The sequence below is a fragment of the Pelodiscus sinensis genome, chromosome 1 (assembly GCF_052426305.1).
Source record: "Pelodiscus sinensis isolate ZL-2025 chromosome 1, ASM5242630v1, whole genome shotgun sequence".
Taxonomy (NCBI): Eukaryota; Metazoa; Chordata; order Testudines; family Trionychidae; genus Pelodiscus; species Pelodiscus sinensis.
In genome coordinates, this window is record NC_143052.1 from 186,189,197 (window position 1) to 186,215,133 (window position 25,937).

At 41.4% G+C, this 25,937-nt stretch overlaps 1 protein-coding gene across 1 annotated transcript in view; it reads left to right on the forward strand.

The window, feature by feature from the left end:
- MAP3K7CL (MAP3K7 C-terminal like) overlaps positions 1-25,937 on the forward strand; it is a 60,762-nt gene that overhangs the window by 9,260 nt on the left and 25,565 nt on the right. Inside the window, exon 3 of the mRNA XM_006126076.5 lies at positions 16,245-16,306. Coding sequence (XP_006126138.2) covers positions 16,245-16,306 — 62 coding nt within the window. The remainder of the gene's footprint in view (positions 1-16,244; positions 16,307-25,937) is intronic.

The following is a 25,937-nucleotide window of genomic DNA, read 5'->3' on the forward strand; positions in this document are numbered from 1 at the left end:
CAGGCCATCAAAATAGGAAGGGAGTAGGGTAAATATTTAAATTCCATTTTTAACACATTTAGCTAAGTCCAGTCCATACCAATTTTTATGTGTACTAGTAGTGGATTTAACTAGATTCTTACTGGATGACTTTGGGTCACAAATAATTTAGGTTTTTTTTTTATTTTAATCAGGGTACTTCTTTGAAATGCATAGTCTTTGATCCAGGTTTTGGTATAGGTGTCTGGGAACCATTGGTTCTATTCACCACTGGGTATGGGGCAGTATCCCACAGTGACTGTTAGTATTGTTCCTTATTTAACAAGCTCATCCCACTCATATGGTGATACTACATGACTGGTAGTCCAAAAGAACCTTCTATTCTAACCCCAACTTTTCAAGTGATTTTGTATTTCTGTAGTATTTATGAGGTGAACCTCAAGTCCAATGTCACCTTCCCAGGCATATACATTGGTATTTCCTAGTAGTCTTAAAATTTGGCTGGTGTTTTTATCATACCATTTCATGATGATCACTGGGCCACTGACTATTTGATTCCCCTCCCCTTGCTGCCTGTATCTGGGGGGGCGAGAGGGGAAGAAGGAATACTTCAAAAGGGCAGCGCTGCACAGCTGAGCCAGGGATCAGCTGTGTGGAGCTGCAGTACGTAGAGCCCGGGGTCAGCTGTGTGGAGCTGCGGTGCATGGAGCCCGGGGTCAGCTGGGGACTCCTCAGCTGATCCTAGGCTCTAGCGTGGCATTTCAAATCGGAAGCGCGGCACGAAGTCCGGCTCCATGCTGCGCTGCCACTTTGGGGACTCATAAATTTCAAAGCTGGCACGCGGCATGCAGCCCAGAGTCAGCTGGACTTCCCGGGTGGCACACAGAGTTCCATATTCCTCCTTTGAAATGTACAAGAGCCCCATCAGACTACTTTGTTCTAAAAGTTCCCAGAAACAGACCAAGGCAGACCTTACACTGGAGTTTCATTTTCTGTGAATTAAAAATTGTACGGTTAAGCAGCGCCTTGTGTTTAGGTTCCAGGAAGTCCTTTTTCTGCAAAGAATTCAAACACTGATCTACATGCAAACAGCTTAATTTGCGAAAAATGTACCCATTTCAGTTTACCATTCTTGTTTATGCAATAGACTAACGGGCTCAAGCAATCCACTATGGAATAGGGGTCAGTCCATTTTGATTCTAACACAAGGTTTTTTCTTGCCCCATTTTAGGTATATTACCTGATCTCCAGGTTCCCACATATTGGATTATATAACTTTATCCTTTTACAATTTCTGGTTCATTTGTTCAATTGCCTGAGAAATCTTATATTGCAATGTAGTCCAGTCATCTTGTAACTGTTCAAGCCATTTGAGATAATTTGGGTTATTGCAGGTACTCCCAATTAGCTGATTTAGAGTCAATCATTAACCACATAGGTTGTCCAGACAGAATTTGATATGGCTGAATTTTTGTCCTTAGTTTATTACTGCTACGGATAGCAGCCAAAATAAGTGTCAATTTATCTGGCCAATCTTTTGCTATGTGTTCTCTACTTCGGAATGTCAATAAATATACACAAAAAGGTAGAAAAATAACTAAAATTGTCACCAGTTCACAATTTCAAAGTACCATATCAGTATTGCTTTTTTAAAACATGCTTTTACATATTGAAATTACAATTATTGATCATTTATGAATTGATTTATTTTCACTTCCTCAAATATGAAATATTTTTATCAGATGCTTAATCAACAATCAGCATATATTGATGATTAAGTATCTGATAAAAATAATATTTCATATTTAGGGAAGTGAAAATCAATCAATCAATTAATTTATAATTGTAATTTCAATATGTAAAAGCACATTTTAAAAAAATATAGCATGCAAAAAGAGAGGGCAGGCAAGCAGACCAGGGATAAGTAAAAGCATTACTAGAATGGAATTCCACCCTAAGTATTTTAAAGTCACAGAGGTGTGTGTGTATATATATTAATATATACACATTAATTATTACTATATACACATATATATCAAATATGCAGCCATTAACCTAAAGAAAAAGCTATTTAAGGGTACCTGCAAAATGGATCAGCATTGCATGCTGAGCACACTACATACCAAATTTAAAGCAGTATGAAGGCTCCCTCAGAGGGATGTATGTAGGCTAATTAGCAGCCAGCCAGATGACAAATGTCCTTGACTCATCAGGAAAGCATAAAACTGGAGCTGTGACTTTAAAATACTTAGACTGGAATTCTGTTCTAGCAGTGTTTTTATTTTTTCTCTGGTTTACTTGCCTGCTCTTTTTCTCTGCATACTAAACCCACAACCTATGTGCGCTTACCTGGGTTGACTAAGGAAGTTGACTAAGATTTGCCAATTGTTTCTGATTTTGGTTTTCAATAACAAATATTTTTACGTGTCTTTCTTTTATTGGTAATTTTAATTCTGAAAATCTGTCGTAGTGGTGGGTTTAAACATCATGCACAACAATGTTGGTAACAAAATAAACAAAACACAAAATGCTCCAAACACAAATACAAAAAGCACAATACAAAACAGATTGTTTGTTGTGATTGTAGGTTCATGGTATTCTGAATTGCTTCTCAACTGGCAGGATACCAGTTGTTTTCCCCCCTAAAGTTCTGAGAAACTATAAAAATATGTTTCTACCTCTTTTGGGGAATGGAGGTGGCAAATTATTGCTTAAAATCCTGCTTTCCTTTTGCAAATGTTCTTGCTGATTACAGGCAAAACAAAAAAATTACTCCATACTCTTTTGGGTTTTGTTTCATAGGCAGATCATGTTTCAATGGATTCTACCTTTTAAGGTTTTAAGATAAATTATCCCACTGTTCAGTTATTAAATTAATGAGGCAGTATATCTCAGTTTCCCTTCCACCATGCTTGTCATAGTTTTTCTGCTGTGGTAAGCTTCAAATTTATTTACAGGCAACTGCTAAGAACCATTATTACAATCATTCTTTTTTGTTTTTGTTTTTAGTTTTCATGTACTTTCATTAGAGTAACAGTCTAATTGCTTAGCCACCTGAATGTGTAGTGTTTTTTAATATTACTTCTTTATGCCCCTTACTGCTGCTTATTCCTACTCAAAAGTTAGGATGCTTCAAAGTAGGAATAAGAGATCCTCCGGAAAAGGGCTTTTTTCCGGAGGATCGGGGCCAGTGTAGACGCTCTTTTCCGGCTTTTCTAAAAGCCGGAAAAAAGCGGCAGACATTTTTATTTATTTTATTTAAATGTCGCGGGGGATATTTAAATCCCCCGCGGATTTCCCTATTACGACCTGTCAAACTAGCATGCCCCTTTCGGAAAAGGGGCCAGTGTAGACGTAGCCTCTATGTCTCATTCTTCAGTTGTAAGCTCTTTTGGGCAAGGATTGTCTTTTTGTTCTGTGTTTGCACAGGACGTTCTACAAAGGGGTCCTGTCAGTGATTAGAGCTCCTAGTGCTATCACAATACAAATAAATAAATATAATAACAAAACTATGAAAATAAACTGGCAGTGCACTTTAGGGCATGAGAACATAAAACAGCCATATTGGGTCAGACCAAAGGTCCATCTAGCTCAGTATCCTGTCTGCCGACAGTGGCCAATACTAGCTGCCCCTGAATTATGTATTATGATTTTAAATAGTTAAACTAGCTAATTGCACAACCTGATGGTTCCAAATTATTTTAAAGAATAGGCCAATATTTGAAAATGTGAGAGCTCACAATTAGCCTCCTTAAAACCCTGTTCCTCATGAGAACTGGCTCCCACCTTCCCTGACACTGCTGCCTCTGATACAGAGGCAGCATCATGGGTGGCAGGAAGCTCCATGGGAGCCAGTACGTGCAGGACACTGGCTTTTTAGCCAGCTCCCCACATGTACTGGCTCCTGCCCCCTCACGCTGCTGCCTCTCTTTCAGAGGGAGCAGTATGGGGGTCAGGCAGATCCGCAGAAGTTGGTGCTCATGGGGAACTGGCTTTTAAGCCTCCCCTCCCCTCCAGAGCACAGGCTCCTGCCTACCTTCCCTCCCTCACCCCCTGCAGCTGCTGCCTTTGAGGGAGTCAGTGGGGAGAGGCAGCAGGGAGAGGGAGCTGACCCGTGCAGGGAGTGGGCTTAAAAGATACAGAGGCAGTGGGGGGAGGGAATGTGTGTGACTATGCAGGTTAACCAATGAGCCCAGGCTTATTGGTTAAATGTGTACATGAGTTCACGTTGGTATCCCTAGGAGACATAGGTTGTTATCTCCTTAGGGTGGGGAAGTACATGATCCTAATCAGATCTTTGGGAACAACGGTAGAACAAATAACAGTGAAAGTGAAAACAGACAGAGCAAAGTAAATTACAGAATTAAAATGAGAAGAAAATGCATCGCTAGTTCTAATTCACTAAAAAAAAAACTTATTACAATTAGTTCCTTACCCTAAAACAGGACTATGTAGCACTTTACCTTACCCTAGAGCTTGTTCTTATTTCAGGCCAATCTTCAAGTCAAAGATGATGGGTCTTGGGTGGTTCCTTTTGTTTCCTTTGTATCTTAGCATGCCAGGCCCTTCCCCAGGCCAGCTGAAGACAAAAGAATAGATAACTTCCCATTGTTTGTATATGTAACCCCCTTTTTCCTCCCCAGGTACTCGAGAGCAGGTCACACTCACAGGTGTGCCTGGTGGTTTTAACATAAAAGGAGATCCTGAGTACCCCAGTGGTGATGTTGTTAAATTAAAATAAATTAATAGAGATTGCCTATCTCCTAGAACCAGAAAGGACCTTGAATCCAGCCCCCTGTCTTAACAGCAGGACCAAGTACCATCCCTGACAAACTTTTGTCCCAAATCCCTAAATGGTCTCCACAAGGATTGAACTCACAACCCTGGGTTTAGCAGGCCAATGCTCAAACCACTGAACTATCCCTGCCCCCTTCCTGCAGTCCCTTGCTCATGACTATAGAATGGTGGTGCCTCCACCTGGCTGGCCCTGTACACACTTAATGGTGTGCCTTGGGAGCCTCCAGGAATAAAATTATTCCAGCAATAATCTGTATCTAACTCCAGGACAACAATTATAAATAATATACATCTAATTGATTAAATTAAAATGAACACACCTTTACTTAATAACTTAAAGACACAGGGTTTAACAGTGAATAACAACAATTAACAAAGCATACAGAAGTAATAGGAACTTATCTAGCTGGCATTTGCACTGTCACCATCTATCCCACCCCAGAGCGTGCACTACTCTGGACTCAGAGTCCCAGATGCTTGCGTGGGCGTGCTTGAAGTTCTGCAGCTGAAATGTGTGAGTCCAAGCTATGCAGCCAGCTGCTAAGTCCCTCTGCCTCTGAACAGCTTCCACCAAATGCCCCTTCACTGGGCTGGCCTCTCTGATTCTCTTTGGACCCAGAGTTAGTCTATATCTTGGAGGTCTGTCCTGGGCAGCACTTTCCCAAAGAGCCCATTTAGTTATAGCTTCCTTCTGTGTACTGGGTGTAGAATAGTCCTTCTGAGCCACAGCCAGAGAGTCTCTCTCCTCTAGGGCAATCAGAAGCAGCCTGCTATATCCCAGTTCCAAAGGCTCAGTCCCAGTCTGTAGCTGTAACATAACAGCTCCTGAACTAGATAAAGCTCCTCCACAGCAGCTTGGCTCCCTTTTGTTCCAAAAAACAAAGGAAAGCCCCCCAGATTGCTCAGTCCTTCTCTCCACATGGAGAGCCTCAGACCAACAACTTCCTTCCTGGTTTCCTCAAGGGCTCATGGGAATTGTAGTCTTTAGAGCTAGATTGCAGCACACAGGAGCCTCCCAGAAAAAGTCAGAGGCACCTTTAGTAAGGGGACTACATATAGATTCTCCTTCAGTGGGAAAGTTTTGTTCTCTACTTCCACGTTCTATGGAAAATTACCTGGTCAAACTGGTACCTCTCTACCAGGCGATATGATCATATGTCTTCCTAAGACCAACAACTGCTTAGACTTAAAAGACAAACAAGGCTGTTCTCAAGTCATTAAGTTGATCACTCACTAATTAAGGCTTCAGGGAGCACCACTGAAGGCTAACATTTGCACATTTAAAACCATAAACAATTTCATGCCTCATATTTCTAACCTTTCATACCAGAATGATACATGCACCCAAATAAGATATATAGATTGAGCAGATTGTAACATTAAAATTCATAGACTACGTATACCATGACCAAGAAATATGAACCTTGACAATAAAATTATCGGCTACCTTAGTATAAGGTAAAAGCACACAAGACCCATATTTCATGTTCCATGATGGGTTTTTCATAGCTGTGAATTTAGTAAGGCCCTGATCTACACTATTCTAAAAGGAGAGGTGTTCGTCATGCCATCTGTCATCGAGAACATTTGAGAATACACTGGCAGACTTGAGAAGTCTAGATCTGGGGTGGGTCCTCCAGTGGCCTAATGGATAAGGCATCAGCATTCAGAACCTGGTTTTAAGGATTATTCAGGGATATTATTATTATTAGCATAACCCATCCAATTGTGACAGTAGACATTGGGTATGTCTAAACTACATCCCTCTTTTGAAAGAGGGATGTAAATTAGGCAGATCGAAAGTGCAAATGAAGTAGGGATGAGGAGTACAGGATCTTTGAAAAAAGAGTTTTTCTTTTTCCCCAAAGAACCGTGTCTAGACAGCGGTTTCACTTTCGAAATACCCTTTTTCAAAAGAACGCTGTGATGTGATTATGCAAATGAAGCACGGGATATTTAAATCCCCGCTTCATTTGAAATTTTGATCTGCCTAATTTACATCCCTCTTTCGAAAGAGGGATGTAGTTTAGACATAGCCACACACTCAGGTTGGTCTGGCACAGGAGGCCAAAGCAGACCTGGCTGCCATCTTGCTTGTGAAGGACTTGCTGCTGCCATGGACATGTCCTCTCTGATCCACCCTCACCTCATGACATCTGGACGCAGCGTGCACTCACACCCATCGGAGAGTGCCCTGGGAGTCCATCCTCCAGATTCTGGTGGGCTGCATCCTGGCCTGCCTGCCTGGACCTGCTGGCCAGATTCCCTGAGCTCCTGGCCCGTGGGCTACTATCTTATTCCACACTCCACCTCTGGGCCGCTAACTTATTCCCTGTTTGGAGCTGCATCTGGAGCTGAAGTGGTTCCCCCCAAGTGCGCAGGCCGCTGCCTGGGCCAATTGCTGCTCCACTTGCTGCAGCCAGAGCAAGCTGTTTGCCTCTGCTGGCTTCAACCCTGGGAAAACTGGTAAACCACTTCCCTACTGTCAGCTGGTGCCAGCTTTAGCCTGGGGGAAGCTGGAAGCAGCTGCCTGGCTGCTCCTGGGGCAGAACTCAAACTCATGACCCCAGGTTCTGGAGCAAAGCAAAGTTCATAGGCGTATGTGGAAATCGGTCACTATAAAAACAGGCAAGAGCAGAAGTACTTTGGGTTGTTTTGCAATAACAATGGAATTTCAGATACAGCCAGCTGAGGCCCAGCTCCCCTACTCTTGCTCAGTTTAGCTGGCCACTAGGCTGACTTGTGCAATGGGTAAGGATGTAACTATAACAGCAGCAGCAGAACTTTTAGTTCATGTATGTATGTGGTGTGTGAATGTATACATATGCTGGTTTCTGATATCTATTTTGTACTTTAAATAAACACAACTTTCTGCCTTGTCCCCTGAAAAAAAGTTCAGTGTACTTTTATAAGCATAACACTGTGGGGGACTTTCAGTCTCACGCCCTTTAAGGGCATTTCTCATAAATTCCTATGAAATCTTTGGAAAAGTGGCATTACCAATGTTTTTGCATAACTTAATTTTTGGTAATTTTACTTTGTATTTAAAATTTATGGTTTTTTTATTTTTACTAATAGGTAAATGTTGTGTCCCTTGCATAGTTTGCTTTTAAATGTGCCTCTTCCACTTGTGGAGATTGTTTCCTCTAACAAACTACAGGTTGGACCTCCCTGGTCCAGCACCCTTGGGACCTGAGCTGTCCTGAACCACGGAATTTGTTGGACCAAGGGAGGTCAGTGCTCCCCTGTTGGCTACTCCGCTCCCAGGCTCCTCTCCCTCAGGCTCCCTGCCCTGCCGTTGGCCTGGCACAGGCTCCTAACTCCTGCTGACTGCATACTGCCCTAGGGTCTCAAGTTGCCCTAGGGTTCCCTATTATTCCTGGGCTGGGGCCACCCAGCCACTGCCAGCCCCACTGCCGCTGGGGGTTCCACATCCAGCATCATCCGGCCACAGCGCGTCACTGCTAGGGCCGGCCCACTGCTGCTGGGAACTCTCTGGGGTTCCCCAGCCAGGGCCACCCACCTCTGCCAGCCCCACTTCATTCTGGGGTTCCAAGCTGGGTCACCTGTTTGAAGCCCCATTGCAGCTGGGATTCCTCAGCTGGGGCCAGGATTCCCTGGCCACCTAGCCCAGCTGATGCCAGGGGTTTCTTGGCTGGGGCGGGAGCTTCCCCAGCCACTGCCTGGTCCAGCTGCTGCTGACCCATCTAGGGCTTTCCAACCCCGCGTTGTCTCAGCCGGCTCCCACTCCCAGCTCTGGAGCTCTTTGGTCCAGGAACATCTGTGGCCCTGCCAAACCAGAGAGGCCTGGATTTGGGAGGTTCAACCTGTAGTAATCCTTGACCTTTACCCTTCTGCAACATTTGTTTTTGTAAATACAGTTTAAATGCTTATTATTTTTTGATTAATGGAGTGTTTCTTTAAAAAACACAATATACAACAATGCTAGCAGCAAGACCAGCACCACAAAACATAATTTTCATCACAAAAGTGGATCAATCATATTCTCAGATTGCTCCTTAGCTGGCACCATTTTTTTCTGAAGCTCTGAAAGACAAGAACTCTTTTCTTACTCCATTTTTTGGGGGGAGGAGGAGGCAGATTATTGTTTAAAATACCTTTAAAAATGTTGCTGATTGCAGGCAAAGCAGAGGAATTAGTACCTTATTTTCCTGTGTTTTTGTTTAATGGGCAGGCCATGTTTCAATGGCTTCTACTTTTAAGCATTTAGAGTGAAATATTCTACTGTTCAGTTTGAATTATTCCACTGTTCACTTACTAGGTTTATGAAGTAGTTTACCTCAATTGTTTTTCTTATTACAGCAGACCAGGCTTGTTATAGTTTTTCTGCTCTACTAAGCTTTAAGTTAATTCATAGGTAACAGCTGAGAAGCATTACTACTATAATACTTTTGTGCTTACAGAGTTTTTGTGTACTTTATTAAAGTGACAGTCTGATTACTTAAAGCCACCTTAAGGCTCAATGTTTCTAAAGGGGTTTTTTTTTTTTGTATGTGTAACCCCTGCTGTTGCTTTAGGACAGTGGTCTCCAACATTTTAAACCACAAGATTAATTCTTCAATTTAAGTAAGATCTACCTCAAACCCAAATACCTTTGCCCCTCTTCCTTCTCACCCCTTCTTTGAGGCCCTGCCCTGCTCCACCCCTTCTGAGGCCTCACCCTTCTCACTCTAGCCTCCTTCTTCCCCCATATTCACTTTCACCAGGCTGGGGCAGGAACTGGGGTGCAGGCTCTGGTCTTGGGCCAAGGAGTTTGGAGTATGGGAGGGGCTGCAAGCTTAACGCAGGTGGGGTATTGGGTCCAGAAGAGTTTCAGGGTACAAGGTCTAGGAAGGAGTTTGCGTGCAGGGGGACTCACATCTGGGGCAGGAGGTTGGGTTAGGAGAAAATTCAGGGATTCATGAAGCAGGTTCTGGCTGAGCACTGTTTAACTGAGACAGCGTTTAGGTGGTGGAGCAGTGGGGTTAAGGCAGCTTTACTCCTGCCCTGGTCCTGTACCACTCCTGAATGCAGCTGGCATGTACAGCAATGGCTCCATGGCACCAGATACTGCCCTTCAACTACAGGCACTGAGCCCACAATTTCTACTGGCCACAATTCCCCGTTATTGATCAATGGGAGCTGCAGAAGCAGTATCTCCAGGCAAGGACAGCATGTGGAGACCACCTGCTTTGCTTTTCTCAGGAGCTCCAGGGACATGCCAACCACTTCCAGGAGCAGCAATTACCTCAGGGATAATTACTCCAATGCATCAGGTTAAGCATTTTAGAACAAACTACTCAAAGAATGAAATTTAAGCATAAGAGAGAAATGAAAATGATGAAATGCACAGACCAGTCACAAACCAAAAATAACACATGTTGCAAGCAATAAAAGAAGTAACAACCTCCCCCCCCCATATATGTTGGTTCAGGAGATGAGAGTGAAGGACAGTGTGTGTGTGTGAGTGAGAGAGAGAGAGAGAGAGAGAGAGAGAGAGAGAGAGAGAGAGAGAGAATGACATAGACACACAGTGTGTGAGAGTGACAGAGATTTGCATTGCCAAGCTCCCTCTGTCCCCTTCTGTCTGTGTGGAGATAGGGTACAGGAGTGGGCGTAGGGGAGACACCCTGCCATCAGCGCCCTCCCTTCTCCCTCCCCTCCCCTCCCCTGCACAGCAAGCAGGAAGCTCCTGGGCAGGTAGCTCTAAGGCAGAGGACAGGAGCAGCATGACAATGGGTGAAAGGGCAACTGAAGTGCCTGCGCTTGTTAGCTTCCCGGCCAAACCAATCGGGATCACCTGTCAGAGGCTTCAAGATCTAATGGTAGATCCTGATCTACTGGTTGGTGACCATGGCTTTAGGATATAGTGGTTTTTAATTTTTTTATATTATTATTTTGAATTGCAACTTGTACTTGTCCCTTATTGTAATAATAACTTTGATCTTTATAAAGTTCAATATATTTTTAAATAAAGTATTGAGGTACCTTAAGGATTAAATCCTAAACATCAAAGCCCAACAATATAATTACTGGTGTCTGGCAAAAAGGGTCTGTCAGTTTTGCAAGTTTGAATGAAAAATTCAAATGTATTTTAGTGGAATAATTTAGAAACCCAAACCAATTCATTTTAAACCTACAAAACAGGATTTTACAACCCAGCTTTGTTGTTTTAGGTCTTCATATCCTTACATATTTATAATATCCACATGCTCACAGGTATATGTGCATACATATTTTTAACATTCCTTGCACTGCTTTATTTTTACAGAACTGTATATTGATGACATTCTCTTTTCTACATGTGCGGGCCACTAAATTCCAATAGAAAACACTTATGTTCTTTTAGTGAATTTGACTATCTTGTCCATAGTCAAATGATTTCAGTTAGATTGTTTCTTTGCCTGTAGACTATTCCTTTAAGAAAAGGACAATTTTTCTTCAGAATCACTGCAAAGAAACCAGGATTTTTTTCCTTTTACATTTTGCCTCTAACACTTTTACAATGATCAACTGCTTAATTTCTTCCTTCCTTTGCAGAGTTAACATTTTACTTTAAAAAAAAATTACTTTCTTACTTTTCAAAATGACACTTTTCCAACTATTGTCCCAGATATCGAAATTCTCTGTGCCGCGACTTACTACTTTCTTTACTTCCACCACTATGCCTCTCAGCGCTCCCAACCTGTTTTCCAATTTCTTTATCTGTTGTTTGCCTGCTTGTCTGGACCTGGTCTTATTTTACTCACTGAGCCATTACTTTCCATGGGTACAGATTTTGTTCCACTACCAGTTTAGCAAAGAGGTGATCTTCTCAATTAGGCTATGTCTAGACTGCAGGCTTCTTTCGGAAGAAGCTTTTCCAGAAGAGATCTTCTGATATAAATTCCAAAAGAGAGCGTCCATACTGCCAAAGCGCATCAAAAAAGCGATCTGCTTTTTCAACAGATAGCGTCCACACAGAATGGACGCTATCTCACATTTAAGCTGCGATTACTATGGGCAGAATGGCCCCCAGGACACCTGTGCTTTTTCTTCTTTCCTCTTCTTGTGAAAGAACTTTCTCTTCCCTGTCCACACACGCCTTTTTCCAAAAGAGCTCTTTCAGAAAAAGGCTTCTTCCTCGTAGAAAGCGGTTTACCAATGTTGGAAAAAGCCCTCAGTTCTTTCGATTTTTTTTTTTGAAAGAATGTGATTGCAGCGTGGACATAATTGAAGGGGTTTTTTTAGAAAAAATTCAGTTTTTCCAAAAAAACTCTGTAGTGTAAACATATCCTGATACCTCCTGCTGACTTTTTCCATTTGCTTTCTTTTTTGTTGCATTGGGGTAGTTATTTTGGCAGTTAGATAGCAATCCTATCTGACAGAAGTCACAGTATTTTGCTATTCATTTACTATATTAGGCTTTATTAGTTTAGTTTATGGGCTGTGCTCAAACCCCTGTAAAACTTGTTTAAACAAAAGGTAATGTTTCCTGATCTTTAGGGGCATCTTTAGTTTGCCTTCTCTTAAACATTTTCTCCAACAATATCAAATCACACAATGATGCTCAAATTCTTTATATTAACCCTATTTCTCCAAACTTCTGTGTTCTTCAAAGTTAGTTCTTTCACTTATGAGAGTTTATGTGCCAAAACAGAGCAAGACACTCTAGGTTATTTTCTGACATAAAAATAGTATTTGCCCAAACTCCTATATCCTTCAGAGTTGGGTCTTACATAGAAAATACTAGCTGAAACACCTATATCCTTCAGAGTTTACTCCAGAACCAAAACAGAGAAATTAGCTCTACGTTCTTCTCTTTACTATTTGCTCACTATGATGAGTATGTGCACACCAATTTTACAATAAGCATGGTCTCCGCCATGTTCCCTTTCTACAATTCCTGTAGCTTAAGGAGAGAGTGTGGTGGGCAGGAAGATCATCAGTGCTGTTAATGTTTTTATGAAGTCCCTAACCTTATTATTAAACAAGTCCCTCATATTCCTGTCCTAAGGGAAGGTAATTATTGTCCTCTACCCTTTTGCAAATAAGATAACCAAGAGTCCTCACAAGGTCATTTCAGGCATAACTGGGAATAAAACCTAGAGCTCTCATATGACAGAGCCAAATTTCATCCATTTAGCCACAGTGCCTTTTAGTAAGCAATGTCTGTACTTGTCTCTCTGTAAACACTACCCTCCTAGAGCCAGGATTAGAAACCAGGAATCCTAAGACACACAACATTCCACTGCTGTCTTACAAAAAATAGTTGTGTAATGCACTGGCAAAATGCGTATAATCTCCTTCTTTAAAGGCTGTTCCACATCCAGGTAACATAAGCAGATATCTTTCCTGCACCTGGATCAGCCCTTCAAGAAAAATATGGCACACACTTTGCCAGGGCACTACACAATTATTTGTAAATCAGTATTGGAATGTTGTATCTTCCACTTCAGTTGTAAGAAGAATCCCATCAACATTAGTGGGAATTGTAATAGGCACTCAAACTGGGATTTAAAAAAGAATGCAAGAGAGTTAGGCTACAATTGAAATTCACTGAAATTGGGAACCTAACTCCCCTTAGGTACCTTTTTATATCCCAGACTTATATGTGGGGGTGGGATGAAGTGCTGGGCTTTTTACATTGCTTTAGACTATGAATATGTATGTATGTGTATGAATTTCTGATTCAATAAAATTCCTGACACTTAAGTTCTTAGTTTATGTGGTATGTTAACAGCACAGAGAAGTTGATTTTAAGTAGTCTTAAACTAGTGTGAGTTTAAAAAAAAAAACAAAAAACCCTTGCAGCTGTTAAGTAGATGCTAAGGCAGGCCCATTATAAAATGTACTATGGTATGCTTTAATGATTCAGATACCAATAAGTTCTATTTTTAGTACCATTGACTCAGACAATTTGTGTTCAGATAATAAGCCGTGAACATCTGCTTATTGAAAGAATATCCTCTGCAATTATTTCTTTTTAAATTTCATCCTTTTAAAATGTATTTAGGGAATTTGTTTTATTTTTTTGATTTGCTGTTTCTATTTATGCTGCAGTTAGTAGTGTAACATTTCTAATAATTTGAAAGTAATAAATATTCAAAGAAAATATACTTAAAAAAACTAATGCAGTTGAAAAATAGCAGCAATTCCTGATTTACTTGTTCCTGGTTTCTTTTGCAAATTAAAATAATGACGGGTCTTCCTTACTGCTACTGGTACAGTATGTTGTACTGCTGGGATTATCAAATATTACTTTAACTGCTCTCCACAACTCTGATCCAATATTGCAGTCAAAATGTTTTACAACTATTTGTCCAAATGTTTGTAGAGCAGCTGTACTACTGGTCTGACTGAGTCATATTCCTTCATTCCATTTGGCTGTGCAGTATGATTCGTCTTTCTTCTTTTAGAATATTTGTCTATTTTTAAAATTTTGCACAAGAAGGCAACAGCAACTCAAAATAAACACTTGTACTCTTCCATGGAGTAGCTTTATGCAAGTAAAAATCTTCAATATATTGCAGGAGAAGCCTTGTGAGTAGATGATGGAGAGATGTTTTTAATAATAATGCAAACTGTGCTCTTGGAATATTAGTACTTGATTTTGGTACCTAAACTTTGTTTTACTTGTGTTGCCCTTTTCTTAACTTCATTTTTCATTAGCATAGTCCTCACGTTTGTTTATTTGTTTACATCCCTTCCCCTGTGCAATACAGTATGAGTAATGGTAAGGCCAGCTCATTGCCATGGATGTCCAACTCTTTCTTAGTTAAAGCAAGGCTTTGAGTGTATACTAACAAGACAATATACACTCTGCATATTCAGTCTGAAACAAGGTTGCTCATTTTGCCTATCCCCCACCACAATCTCTGTGCTCCATGATCATTGATAGCAGAATGTGAAGGTGCAAAATACCTGGCAAGATACTCTGTGTAAGCAGACCACTGCAGCCCCTCAAAACCCAAGATATTCCATGAGGCTCGATGGGAGCACAGGGGGCTGCCAGCACAGAGCAGTTTGCAGGCTCACAAGTTTTCTGCTGCGTAAACCCTGATTTAATTGTGCCATTGCATACGACAGACTCTGAAAGCTAGCCAGTAATGAAGATCTGTAACATGCAGCAAGATACATAAAGAGTGCACTCCGATCCAAAATGTAGTGCGATAATGATTATGACTATGAGTAATGAATATTTTTCTTTGAGTGATTGCTCATGTCCATTCCAAATAGGTGTTTGTCCATCATAACAACAGGTAACTGTTTTCTTGCCACACAAGTATGCTTCACATTTCTATTCTCAGTGCAGTTCCTACTGAGCAGGGGTTTTCACCTCAAAACTGGCATACCTGGCATTCAAGGATACCTGCTTGACAGTCTATGTTAAAAAGCCTTTGATCTGATTGAGCCTAATAGGTGAATTAACCTCATCCTTGCAGGTGGATCCTTCCATGTCAGAGTAAAAGATACATAAGTAATGAGACATGGAGAAACTTGCCGTCCTGTTGTCTGTATTGTCTCTGTAACAACACAAAGAACCTGTGGGCTGCGTCTAGATTGGCATGATTTTCCGGAAATGCTTTTAACGGAAAAGTTTTCCGTGAAAAGCATTTTAGGAACAGAGCATCTAGATTGGCACGAACGCTTTTCCGCAAAAGCACTTTTTGTGGAAAAGCGTCCGTGCCAATCTAGACGGGCTTTTCCACAAAAAAGCCCCGATCGCCATTTTTGCGATCGGGGCTTTTTTGCGGAAAACAAATCTCAGCTGTCTACACTGGCCCTTTTGCGCAAAAGATTTGCGCAAAAGGGACTTTTGCCTGAATGGGAGCAGAATAGTATTTCTGCAGGAAGCACTGATTTCTTACAGTAGGAAGTCAGTGCTTTTGTGGAAATTCAAGTGGCCAGTGTAGACAGCTGGCAAGTTTTTCCGGAAAAGCGGCATTACATTTACTACTGGGGGAAACTTTCTTGTATTTTTAATTTTGCCTTAGTAAACCATAGCAAAAAAAGTCATTTTCAAGACTTTAGAAGTTACATTTATAGTTAGGCCCAGCTATGTGATGTGCTAAGTATCCCCTGCAAGGTGATGAACTCTCTTCACCTTTTAATGAGGTCACATGCCCATTGAAAGCATGGGTATGGCAGAAACCTGAATTATTTGTACTGTAATTTGGAAGCAGGAGATAGAAATTGTCTGGATTTATCGACTGATTGATTTACTGTGCTATAACACATTCTAGAAATGTGACTCTCAAAATTATTATAACACAAAGTAAGGCTCCAGTCCTGCAAAGACTTAACTTTACACCCATGAGAAGTTCCACTGAGTTCAATAGGACTGTGCAAATGTTCCAAGTTAAGTGCATCCTGTGTTTGTAGGATCAGGTCATAAGGGCCAACATACATGCCATACCATGTCAACTGAGCATGTGAAATGCCTTTATAGCAAGTGTTGTCTTTCATAATGTGTATTTACATTTCAGATGATACTCCTCCTGAAAACAACTTTCCCTTGGCTTTTCCAGAATTAGAACAGCAACTTCAGGTAAACTTCTATTTTAATTTTAAACTGATTCTATTTCATGTAGACTAGATTTTTAAAAAAATCTTGAAATAGTATATTTGTGCAGCCAGAGTTAAGTTACTGTGAGTGTTTCAGTGGTGTGCATCTGATCTCTAAAAAATTAATAGGACTGCACACTTGCATAGAGAGAGAAACTCTATCAACAAGGAAATTGGTTTGAATTTTCAACCAAGTGTAGGGAAATGTGGCTATTGTAGTGGTTTCAGGGTTGTTGTTTTTTAATTTACAAATTATTCAGGCGCAAACCCCAGCAGGGCCCATTCTGCCACCATTAAACTAAATAGGAAGGGGAGAAGGCTTGTTCCTATACTCTGTAAAATGGTGTAAAGTCCATAACCAGTCCAAGCTAGGCTCCAGGCAAGATACCTCAATGGGGCTGCAACAGTCTCCACTGCAGCAGTCAGAGATCCCAAGGATGTAAACACCTCAGCCATGCTCACATAGAATCAGACCATTTCTGTTGCTCCATGGAAACTCAAAGGTTTAGCAGGCAAAGAGCTAGCTCCCTGTTCCTGGGGCCCGTGCCCTCTACGGTAGCTGCAGGATGATGACAGTTTCACTTCTGATGTCTGCTTCAGAATATATCTTTCTCAGGAGCACTGAGGCTCATGTAAATGACATTATTTAAATGCAAAGGCAGTTTTTTTCCTTATTGGGAAAGATTTCCAAAGGCGGTATGTGATTCAATGATATTTCCTTAGTTGTTTTCTGTCAACAAAGGAAATGATGCCAGGCAGTCACTGGTCTGGAAAGTAAGAGGGATGAACTCAGAATTCAGAGTTCTGGTGCAAAACTTGATGGGGTGTATAACAGCATATTTGCCTTTCTTCAGATTGCTGCCCCTCCTGCTATCTCAGAAGGCTGTGAATATTTTCTGCATAGAGCCCTTATTTGAACAAGCCAGTAGTTTTGAATGGCTAGAGCACTCAGTGTGAGTCAGGAAAGCTGGGTTCTATTCCCAGCTCTTCAGTGACTTTCTGTGTGACCCCGAACAGTGCCTTTCTGTGGCTCTGTTTATCCTATGTAAAAATGGAAATAGTGAGGGTTACTTCTCTATGTAAAGCACTCTGAGTTCTCTGGATGAAGAGTGCTATGTATGACTATGTTTCCTGCTTGTGATATTTAAAAACAAATGTTTACGGTGTTGTAGTACCTCTTTTGGTCCCAAGGATATCAGAGACAAGGTGGGGGAGATCATATCTTTTATTGAACAAAATTCTGCAGGCGAAAGAATCAAAAAGCACACTATGTCCCATTGATGAACACTTTTCACAGTGTGATCAGATCTGACCTCTCAGTCCTTGTCTGCAAAGGAAACCTGCACAACACCGTCAAAAGATGAGCTTGGACACTTAAATTCAGAAGACTGTCACAAAGTCACCACAGGTGGCAGCTCCTCCTGGCTTCTTTGGGAGCCAGCTCTTTCCCAGTCCAAGACTTCTTTCTGCTGCTCACTGCACACCCTGCTGCTACTCTCTTATGCTTTTGGCCACTCAAGGTTCTCCCGCTTCGTGACATAGACCTCCCACCAGCTCACTATCCACGTTTCCCCCATCTGAGGTACCAAAATCAGTTCCTTACCAGCGGTCTTAGCCTTCTCATTCACTGCCCCACTGATGCCACTTCTACAGTGGCTGGTATGGGTACCGAGGCCCACCCACTACTCTGGGCTCTGGCTCAGGAACCCTCTAGTCACAACCAAGGTTGCACCATCCTGAATCTTGTTGCCTTTTTTACTTGAACCTTTCATTCTCCTCCTGGCTCTGATACCCATCCCCCTGCAGGTTTGCTAGCCTTATCTCCTCTTAGGGAATAATTGCAGGCTAATTTCTACTGCCCCAAATACATATCCCTTTCCCCCAGGGAGTGACTACAGATTACATCCCTCAAGCCGCTCTCTGCTATTAGCTTTATAGAACCCATTCCTGTTCCTACACAGGTGAGCTTCCTCTAATTAGGCTTTCTTCTCAGCCTTAGTTTCCCCAGTTTGCAGCATCATATGTTAATTGGCCCTTCTGCCTGGTATACATTAACCCCTTTAGGGTAAGTGTGGGAAACACACAAAAATCATGGACCCAATGAAGACATGATTTATGGCTGATTACAACAATCAGTAAGTAACCCACTAACTTTCCTTTGTCCTATGATTGCACAAGTGTTAACTGGACACTTCACCTTGAAACATGTTAACTTTATGCTTAACAGTACTTCTACCTTGTATTTAGCTATGATGTTCTGAGTACCTTTCCTAGACATAAGAACTGCTCTGTTTACGCTCTAAAGATTGTCTCTGTCACCAACAGAAGTTGGTCCATTAAAAGATTATCTCACCCACCTTGTCTCCTAACCTTTTTTAAGGCTTTTACAACCTACTTCTAGGTCATAAAATACACTCCCTAAATTTATACTTTCACAACAAACTGAAACTGCTCCTCAGGAAGCATTTGAGTCTGTTGCATAAATAATAGCCCTTTACAAAATATTCTAAATACACAATGAAAAATTCTACAAGGAGCCCTGCTGGTCTGTTTAGTCCATAACATTTTTTAAAGGACTGCCTAAATTTTTCCTTCTCCCTCAAGATCTCAGGATGCCATAGACAGTGGGTCAGACAGTGGTCTTTTTTATTATCTTTCAGAAATTTTTTTTGTAATGACAGGGAAGCATAAATTATGACGAATGTCTGTCTGAGTCTGCCAGATTAATTAATGCTGGTGCTTCATTCTTTGGCCATGATACTTCAAACAGTTACATACATGCTTAAATTTATACATGTAAGTAAACATATTGAATAAATGGGCAAGTGCTTGAGGGATTGCCAGATTGGGCCCTATACTCATACTTTTGTGCCATGTTAAAATTTAACAGTGAATGCAGCTCAGCCGTGATTTTCCTTGCTATTGTCAGTTTGTTTCACAACTATATGTAAATGGTTTTTTTTATTTTTAATATCTTAAACTTTATTTGTAACTATTGTAAACTAGCTAGGAAATTTTATTTTGATTTTCCTCTGAATCCAAAATGCTATATTAATTGAAGCAGAACAATGAGAAATCCTTTAACCTAAATATGCTTGTGTATATCCTCATAGTAAAAATACCAACATTTCAGGCTACAAGGCTTTCCTCACTTGGTCAGTTTGATAAGCAGAGACACTGATATTTTATGAAGAGAAACAAAGCATAGGTGTAAGTGCAAGGTAAATATATATAATGAATATATATAATGATTGATATTCAGTTTTTCTTAAGAAGTAACTGTCCTGTTGTGAATTCCCAAACTCCTAGAGGAAGACTTTGCAATTTGTAATAACTAAGAGCACAAATGACTGGAACCCTTGGGGTGGGATTTTCAAAGCCACAAAAATAATTTGGGTGTTCTAAAAGTGACTGAAAATCTCAACTTTATAGTTCGGTGCTTTCAGGCCAAAATCCTGGGCAGCAATCCATAGACCAAATATCTGTGTGTGCTAGTCTCTTTTTTGTTGGATGAGTGGCCTTTCTGCCTAGATGTCAGAGCCCCTAAGAGATACTGGGAACCTTGAGATGATCCCACCTCCACTCATCACTGCCCAGGTCCCCCCCCCCATGTGCACTTTTTTGTGGGACAACACTGCAGGACTGAGTGTGGTACTCCACAGCAGATGCTCACTTACAGAGAATTCTCCCCGCCCACTGAGCAGTGAGCTTTGCTGGTCTGCTATAAGCAGAGATTCTGCAGAGGTGAATATAGTATTGGTTCCAGAATAAATATTTCTAGATAACTAATTGCAACTATTTAATACTTTATAGCCACTCTTACAACAGAACACTTTTGACAATTCGGAGGTGCTTTTTCTGAAAAATGGAAATCTTCATTCCAGTGTTCTATTTGGTGAAGTCACAGCAAAAACTTTGTTCCATAAATGCATTTCTGAAAGTTCCATTTTCTATTAGGGTCTAAACTACACCTCTCTGTCGACAGAGAGATGTTGATTAGACATGTCGAAATTGCTAATGAAGCAGGATTTTAAACATCCCACGCTTCATTAGCACAAACATGGCCACCGGGTTTCTTTTCAAAATGGCGCTTTTTTTTTAAAAATGGCAGTCTAGACGCAGATCTGTTGAAAAATAAACCCTTTTTCAAAAGATCCTGTATTCCTCAAAAAATGGGGTTTACAGGCTCTTTCGAAAAAGGTTTTATTTTTCAACAGATCTGCGGGTCTAGACTGCCTTTTTTTTTCGAAAAAGCTCCATTTTGAAAAAAGTGGCAGCCATGTTTATGCTAATGAAGTACAGGATATTTAAATCCCTGCTTCATTAGCAATTTCAACGTGCCTAATCTAATCTCTCTATCGACAGAGAGGTGTAGTCTAGACACAGCTTTACTCTGCAATGGAAAATTTCTGAGGACTATTAATTGCTTTGTATTAAAAAAACCTACTACCCACCTTTGATGGGTTGCATCAAGAAGACATTATTTGTGGCCCTCTAGTCTCAGAAAATTTACTGTGTACTAATTATGCAGCAGGCAAAGCGAAATATAAAAGTTGAATCATTCTGACATATTACAGTTAATGAAATAAATAAATCCGTATGCAGAAATTATCAGACTGCTCAAGTAAAGCATAGTTGATATAAATAAAACTCCCTTCCACTTCCTTTTGTGTGCTGTCCTTGGCCTCAGTTCAGCAAAATACTTAAGCATGTACTAAGTACCATTGAAGTCTGATGCTCTCTGAATACAGATGGACTTGTGCACATACTTAAGTGTTTCGTTGCAGTGGGGTCCTGGGTCCAGTCCTGTTTCCCACACACTGGATTTATGGATTCTGTGGTAGTGAGGACATGCTTTCTGCATTTAGGAGTTTGCTATGGGGAAGTAATAGCAGTTGCCCCTCCCCCTCAAAGATTTTTTTTCTGACAGGGCTTTCTTGATTAATAGTCCTATGAAAGGTGACTCCATTGATTGAGATCCAAATTTTTAAACTTAGGTGTCTAACAGATATGCACCATATTTAGACGTCTACTCAGCACTTAATGCTTGAAATGGATTTTTAGATTCCTGACTACAGATGAACATGTCCAACTTTAGACACCCAAGTTATTGGTCTCTGTACTATGCCTCTCCAGTCTTTGCCACTGATGTGTTTTATTCCATCTGAAACTCCTCTCTGTTATGCTTTTCACTCTTGTTGGGGGTTCCTCGGAATGTAGTCATTGAGATTGTTCTTATAAAAATAATGTTATATATAATATAAAAAAGTTCTTATAAAATAATGAAATTGTGGTCCATTGCCTTACATGAAATCATGAGCTTGATTCTCAGCAGTTCCAGATTAATGCAGAATAACTCTGTTGAAATCAGTTGAGTTAGAGAAGCATAAAATTGATGAATCAAGAACATTTGCCTCATTTATAAAGTCACAAGTAAATTTGTCAGATTTTATAGGAAAAGCAATGAGTAGAGAAGTTCACTATTTATGCAACTCTTCTGCCAGTCAGCAGCAACAAGGGCCGGATTCAGTACTATGGGTTCCTTTTCAACAATACAACTCAAAACCGCTTGAGCCTTCATGCAGTGCTCTGGGATAATTATACATCACCCACTGGGTACTTGAAAAAAGCAGTACTTCTCCTTTTGCAAGCAAAGAATCTGAATATAGCAAAAACCTTTTAATAAAAGGAGGGAAGTAACTCAACATCGATTTGGGAAAACATGACAAACAGAGTTCATAAACATAAGTCATGAGGGGAAAGACCCATGCCAAGTAAGTTGGGCAGTGCTCCTTACCCCTGAGTTTCTTATGTCCAGCAACACAAAAATTCCTTTAGTGTGCCTGTGCCTTCTCTACACCCCTCACAGTTGCTGTCTTTGGTCAATGCAGTCCCAGAGTTCAGAGGTCCTCTGCAAAATTCTCCTCCCACCCTGAGTGAAAAGGTGTTAAAGTGTAAGGAAGCACCTTACTTGCTCCACTGCTCAGAATTCACTTGCTGCCCATCTCTGCCAGCTGCCCTACTGCTGCACCTCCATGCAGGGCTCTGCTCTGGCCCTCTCTGCCAGCCACCCTATTGACCGCTCCTCTGTGCTTCTCTACCAGCCACTCTTCTGGCTGCTCACCGTGCCTCTGCACTAGCCACCCTGCTGGCCAGTCACTGAGATATCTTCAGGGTCCATCACTTAACACAGTGACTTCAGCTGTTAATATGGGAGCCTCACAGATGGTGCACACTGGGCAGTCTCTTGTATCAGAGATACTATCCCAAAGCAGATCTAATACTTAGACATAGGTATCGGTGATTTCAGCTCTGCAGCATATAATGAGACTCTCAACTGTGTCTAAATTAACTCTTTTATTACACAGTAGAGAGTAGGGATGTTAATGGTTAACTGGTTAACTCTAAGCCTCACCTATTAACAATGAGGCTTACCAGTTACAGTTAACTGGTAGGGGCTGGAGCAGCCCCTGCCCGCCATGGGCAGGAGGTTGCTCCAGTCCCACAGGGCCCACTGAGGACAGGGGTGCTCTAGCCCAGATGGAGTAGTCCCCATCTGCAGCCGGGGGGCCACTACAATTCAGCCCCCCTCCCTTTAAATCAGTTAACTGGTTAAACTTTAACATTTAACCAATTAAGAAATTACACAGGATTTTACATCCGCAGGAGAGGACAAGCCAAATAATGTCTAAGACCATTAAACAGGGCCAATACCACCAGGTACAAGTACCTGTCTCCATCCTCTCTTAATTCACTGGGCTTTGAAACCCATGTCCCCTGCCTAGCAAATGCCATTTAGTTCAGGGTAAGTCCCTCAATCAAGAAATGCCAAATATAGTTTTGCTGCCTTGGATTCACACAACAAGGATAACAATCCTTTATTACTCCTGCCCCAATAAGAAGGAGACTGGGCAGGAGTAACACCAGCCAGAAGTGAACATTTGGCCAATCAATTCCATCATTCTGAGCCACTAAGCAGGGTGGGTATGCCCATGCAAACAAGATCAGTCCCTGAAGTCCACTTCCATAGCTTATCACTAGGGGTGTGTCTAGACTACAGGGTTTTGTCGACAAAAGTGGACTTTTGTCGACAAAACTATACCTGCGTCCACACTACCACTGAGTTCTGTCAACATAACGTCGACAGAACTCAGCAGTTTTGTTGACGCTGGTAAACCTCATTTTACGAGGCATAACGCCTTCTGTCGACAGAGTTTCTGTCGACAGAAGGTGTTATTGCATGTAAACTGTCCTTTGCGTCTACACTACCATGTCGACAAAGCAGCTTGCTTTGTCGACAGAACTCAATGTAGTCTAGACGCTCTTTGTCGACAGAAGTTTTGTCGACAGTATCTGTCGACAAAACTTCTGTCGACAGAAGCCTGTAGTCCTGTCGACAGAAGCCTGTAGACGTACCCTAGATGTCAGGAGAGAGCTCATTTAGACTTTGCTTACATGTAAGAACAGAAGAATGACCATAGTGGGTCAGACCTATAGTCCATTTAGGCCAGTGTACTGTTTTCCAATAGTGGCCAGTGTCCGAGGCATCAGAGGAAACAAATAGAAGAGCACAATTGTCAAGTGATCCATCCCCTGTTGTCCAGTCTCAGTTTCTGGCACTCAGAGGTAGACAGAGAGGTAGGGACAACTAGAGTATGGGGATGCATCCTGACCATCTTTGCTAATAGTCATTGATGGACAGATCCTCCAGAAATGTAACCAATACTTTTTTTAACTCAGTTATTCTAATGGCCTTTACATCATCCCCGGCAACAAGTTCCACAGGTTGATTGCATGTTGTGTGAAGAAGGACAGGTTTGACCTTCCTGGTCCAGTACCCTTGGGACCTCAGTAGATCCAAATCAGGGAATTTTCAGGACCAGGGAATGTCAAGGTTCTCCTCCCAGTCATCAGCCCTCCTCCTGGGCACAAGCCCTGGCCACTGAGCTCCACTCCTGTCCCTGGCTAGGGCTGCACTCCCCAATGGCAGCCCCATTGCCGCCAGTCCCACCCTAGGCTGTGCTCCTGGCCCCAACCAGGACTGCGCTCTCAGCTACACTGACCCTGCTGCTCCCAGGCATGCTGGATCCTCTGCCGATAGCCCCGGCCAGGACTGCACTCTTGGTGACTGGCCCTGCTGCCACCAGCTGTGCTTGTGAGTCTGGCTGCCCCCACTTCCAGTCAGACTCTCTGGTCCAGCAATATCCATGGTCCTGCTGACCACAGGTGTTGCCGGACCAGAGAATATCAGATTTTAGAATTTCAACCTGTACTTCCTTATCTTTGCTTGTTTGTTTTAAACTTACTACCTATTAATACCATGTGTTGTGAAGGAGTAAATAACAATTCACTCTTCACTTTCTTCACACCATTCATATTATAAACCTGTATAATATCCCCCCTTAGTCACCTCTTTTCTCAGCTGAACAGTCCCCATCTTTCTAATCTTTCCTTACATGGCAGCTGATTCATACTCCTGATAATTTTTGTTGCCCTTTTCTGTATCTTTTTAATTTCCAATATATATTTTTAGGATAGGATGTCTAGAAATACATGCAGTATTTGAGGTGGGAATATACCATAGATTTATATAGTGCCATTATGATATTTTTGATTTGTTATTCTTCTCTTTCCTAATGGTTCTTAACACTGTTTGCTTTTTTGACTGCTACTGCACGTTATCCACAATGACTCCAAAATCTTTCTTGAGTGGTAACAGCTAATTTACAATCCATCATTTTGTAGATATAATTAGGATTATGTTTTCCAAGGTGCATTGCTCTGTACTTATCAATATTCAGTATCATGTGTCATTTTGTTGCCCAGTTATCTAGTTTTGTGAGATCCCTCGGTTTGTAACAGACAAGGTTAATAGCCAATCCTGTTTGATCTCTATCTTTAATAATGACATTTTAAATGGTAGTGATGTTGAGTAAAGATGTACAAATTATCTTGCAATGATATAAAATATACAGTATTATAATTTAAAACATTTAATTCTAAAAAAGGCTTAATATCCTATATTTGGACTTTATGGTCCACAAATGTATCAATTTGTTCTGTAGTAATAACATTATGGCTATTATGTTGTTGTTAGCATTTATAAGACATCCTTACCAACAGTATTGGAGCACCTTCCTAGAACTAGAAAAGAACCAGATCGTTCACTAGCTGAGGCCCAAACTCTTTCCACTCCCTCTTGAGCTGCTTGCTTTGGAGGAATCAGAGCCCAGTTGTACAGTTCCTAGACGGTGAATCTGACCCATCCTGTTACTTTAGAAGGAAATTAATTGAAGGGCTGTGGTTACACAGTGGAAGCTACCTACCACACTCTGAGAATTAGCACTTACCTAGATGTCAGTGTAGTACCCATAGTTGCTATTGTTATGGAGTATGTTGCAGGACATTGTAATCAACACGGCAAATGCTCAAGAGGTCGTTGCTGGGTTTTCCAAGCTATATGGCATGCGTAGAGGGAACACAAATACCCATTCTGCCCCTCCACGCCAAGGTACATCTGACAAAAAGGGCTATTATGGTGATGCTATCTTAATGCATTATAGAATATGTCTATTCTGGAGCTGGTAATATAATTTTTAGTTGAAGTAGATACA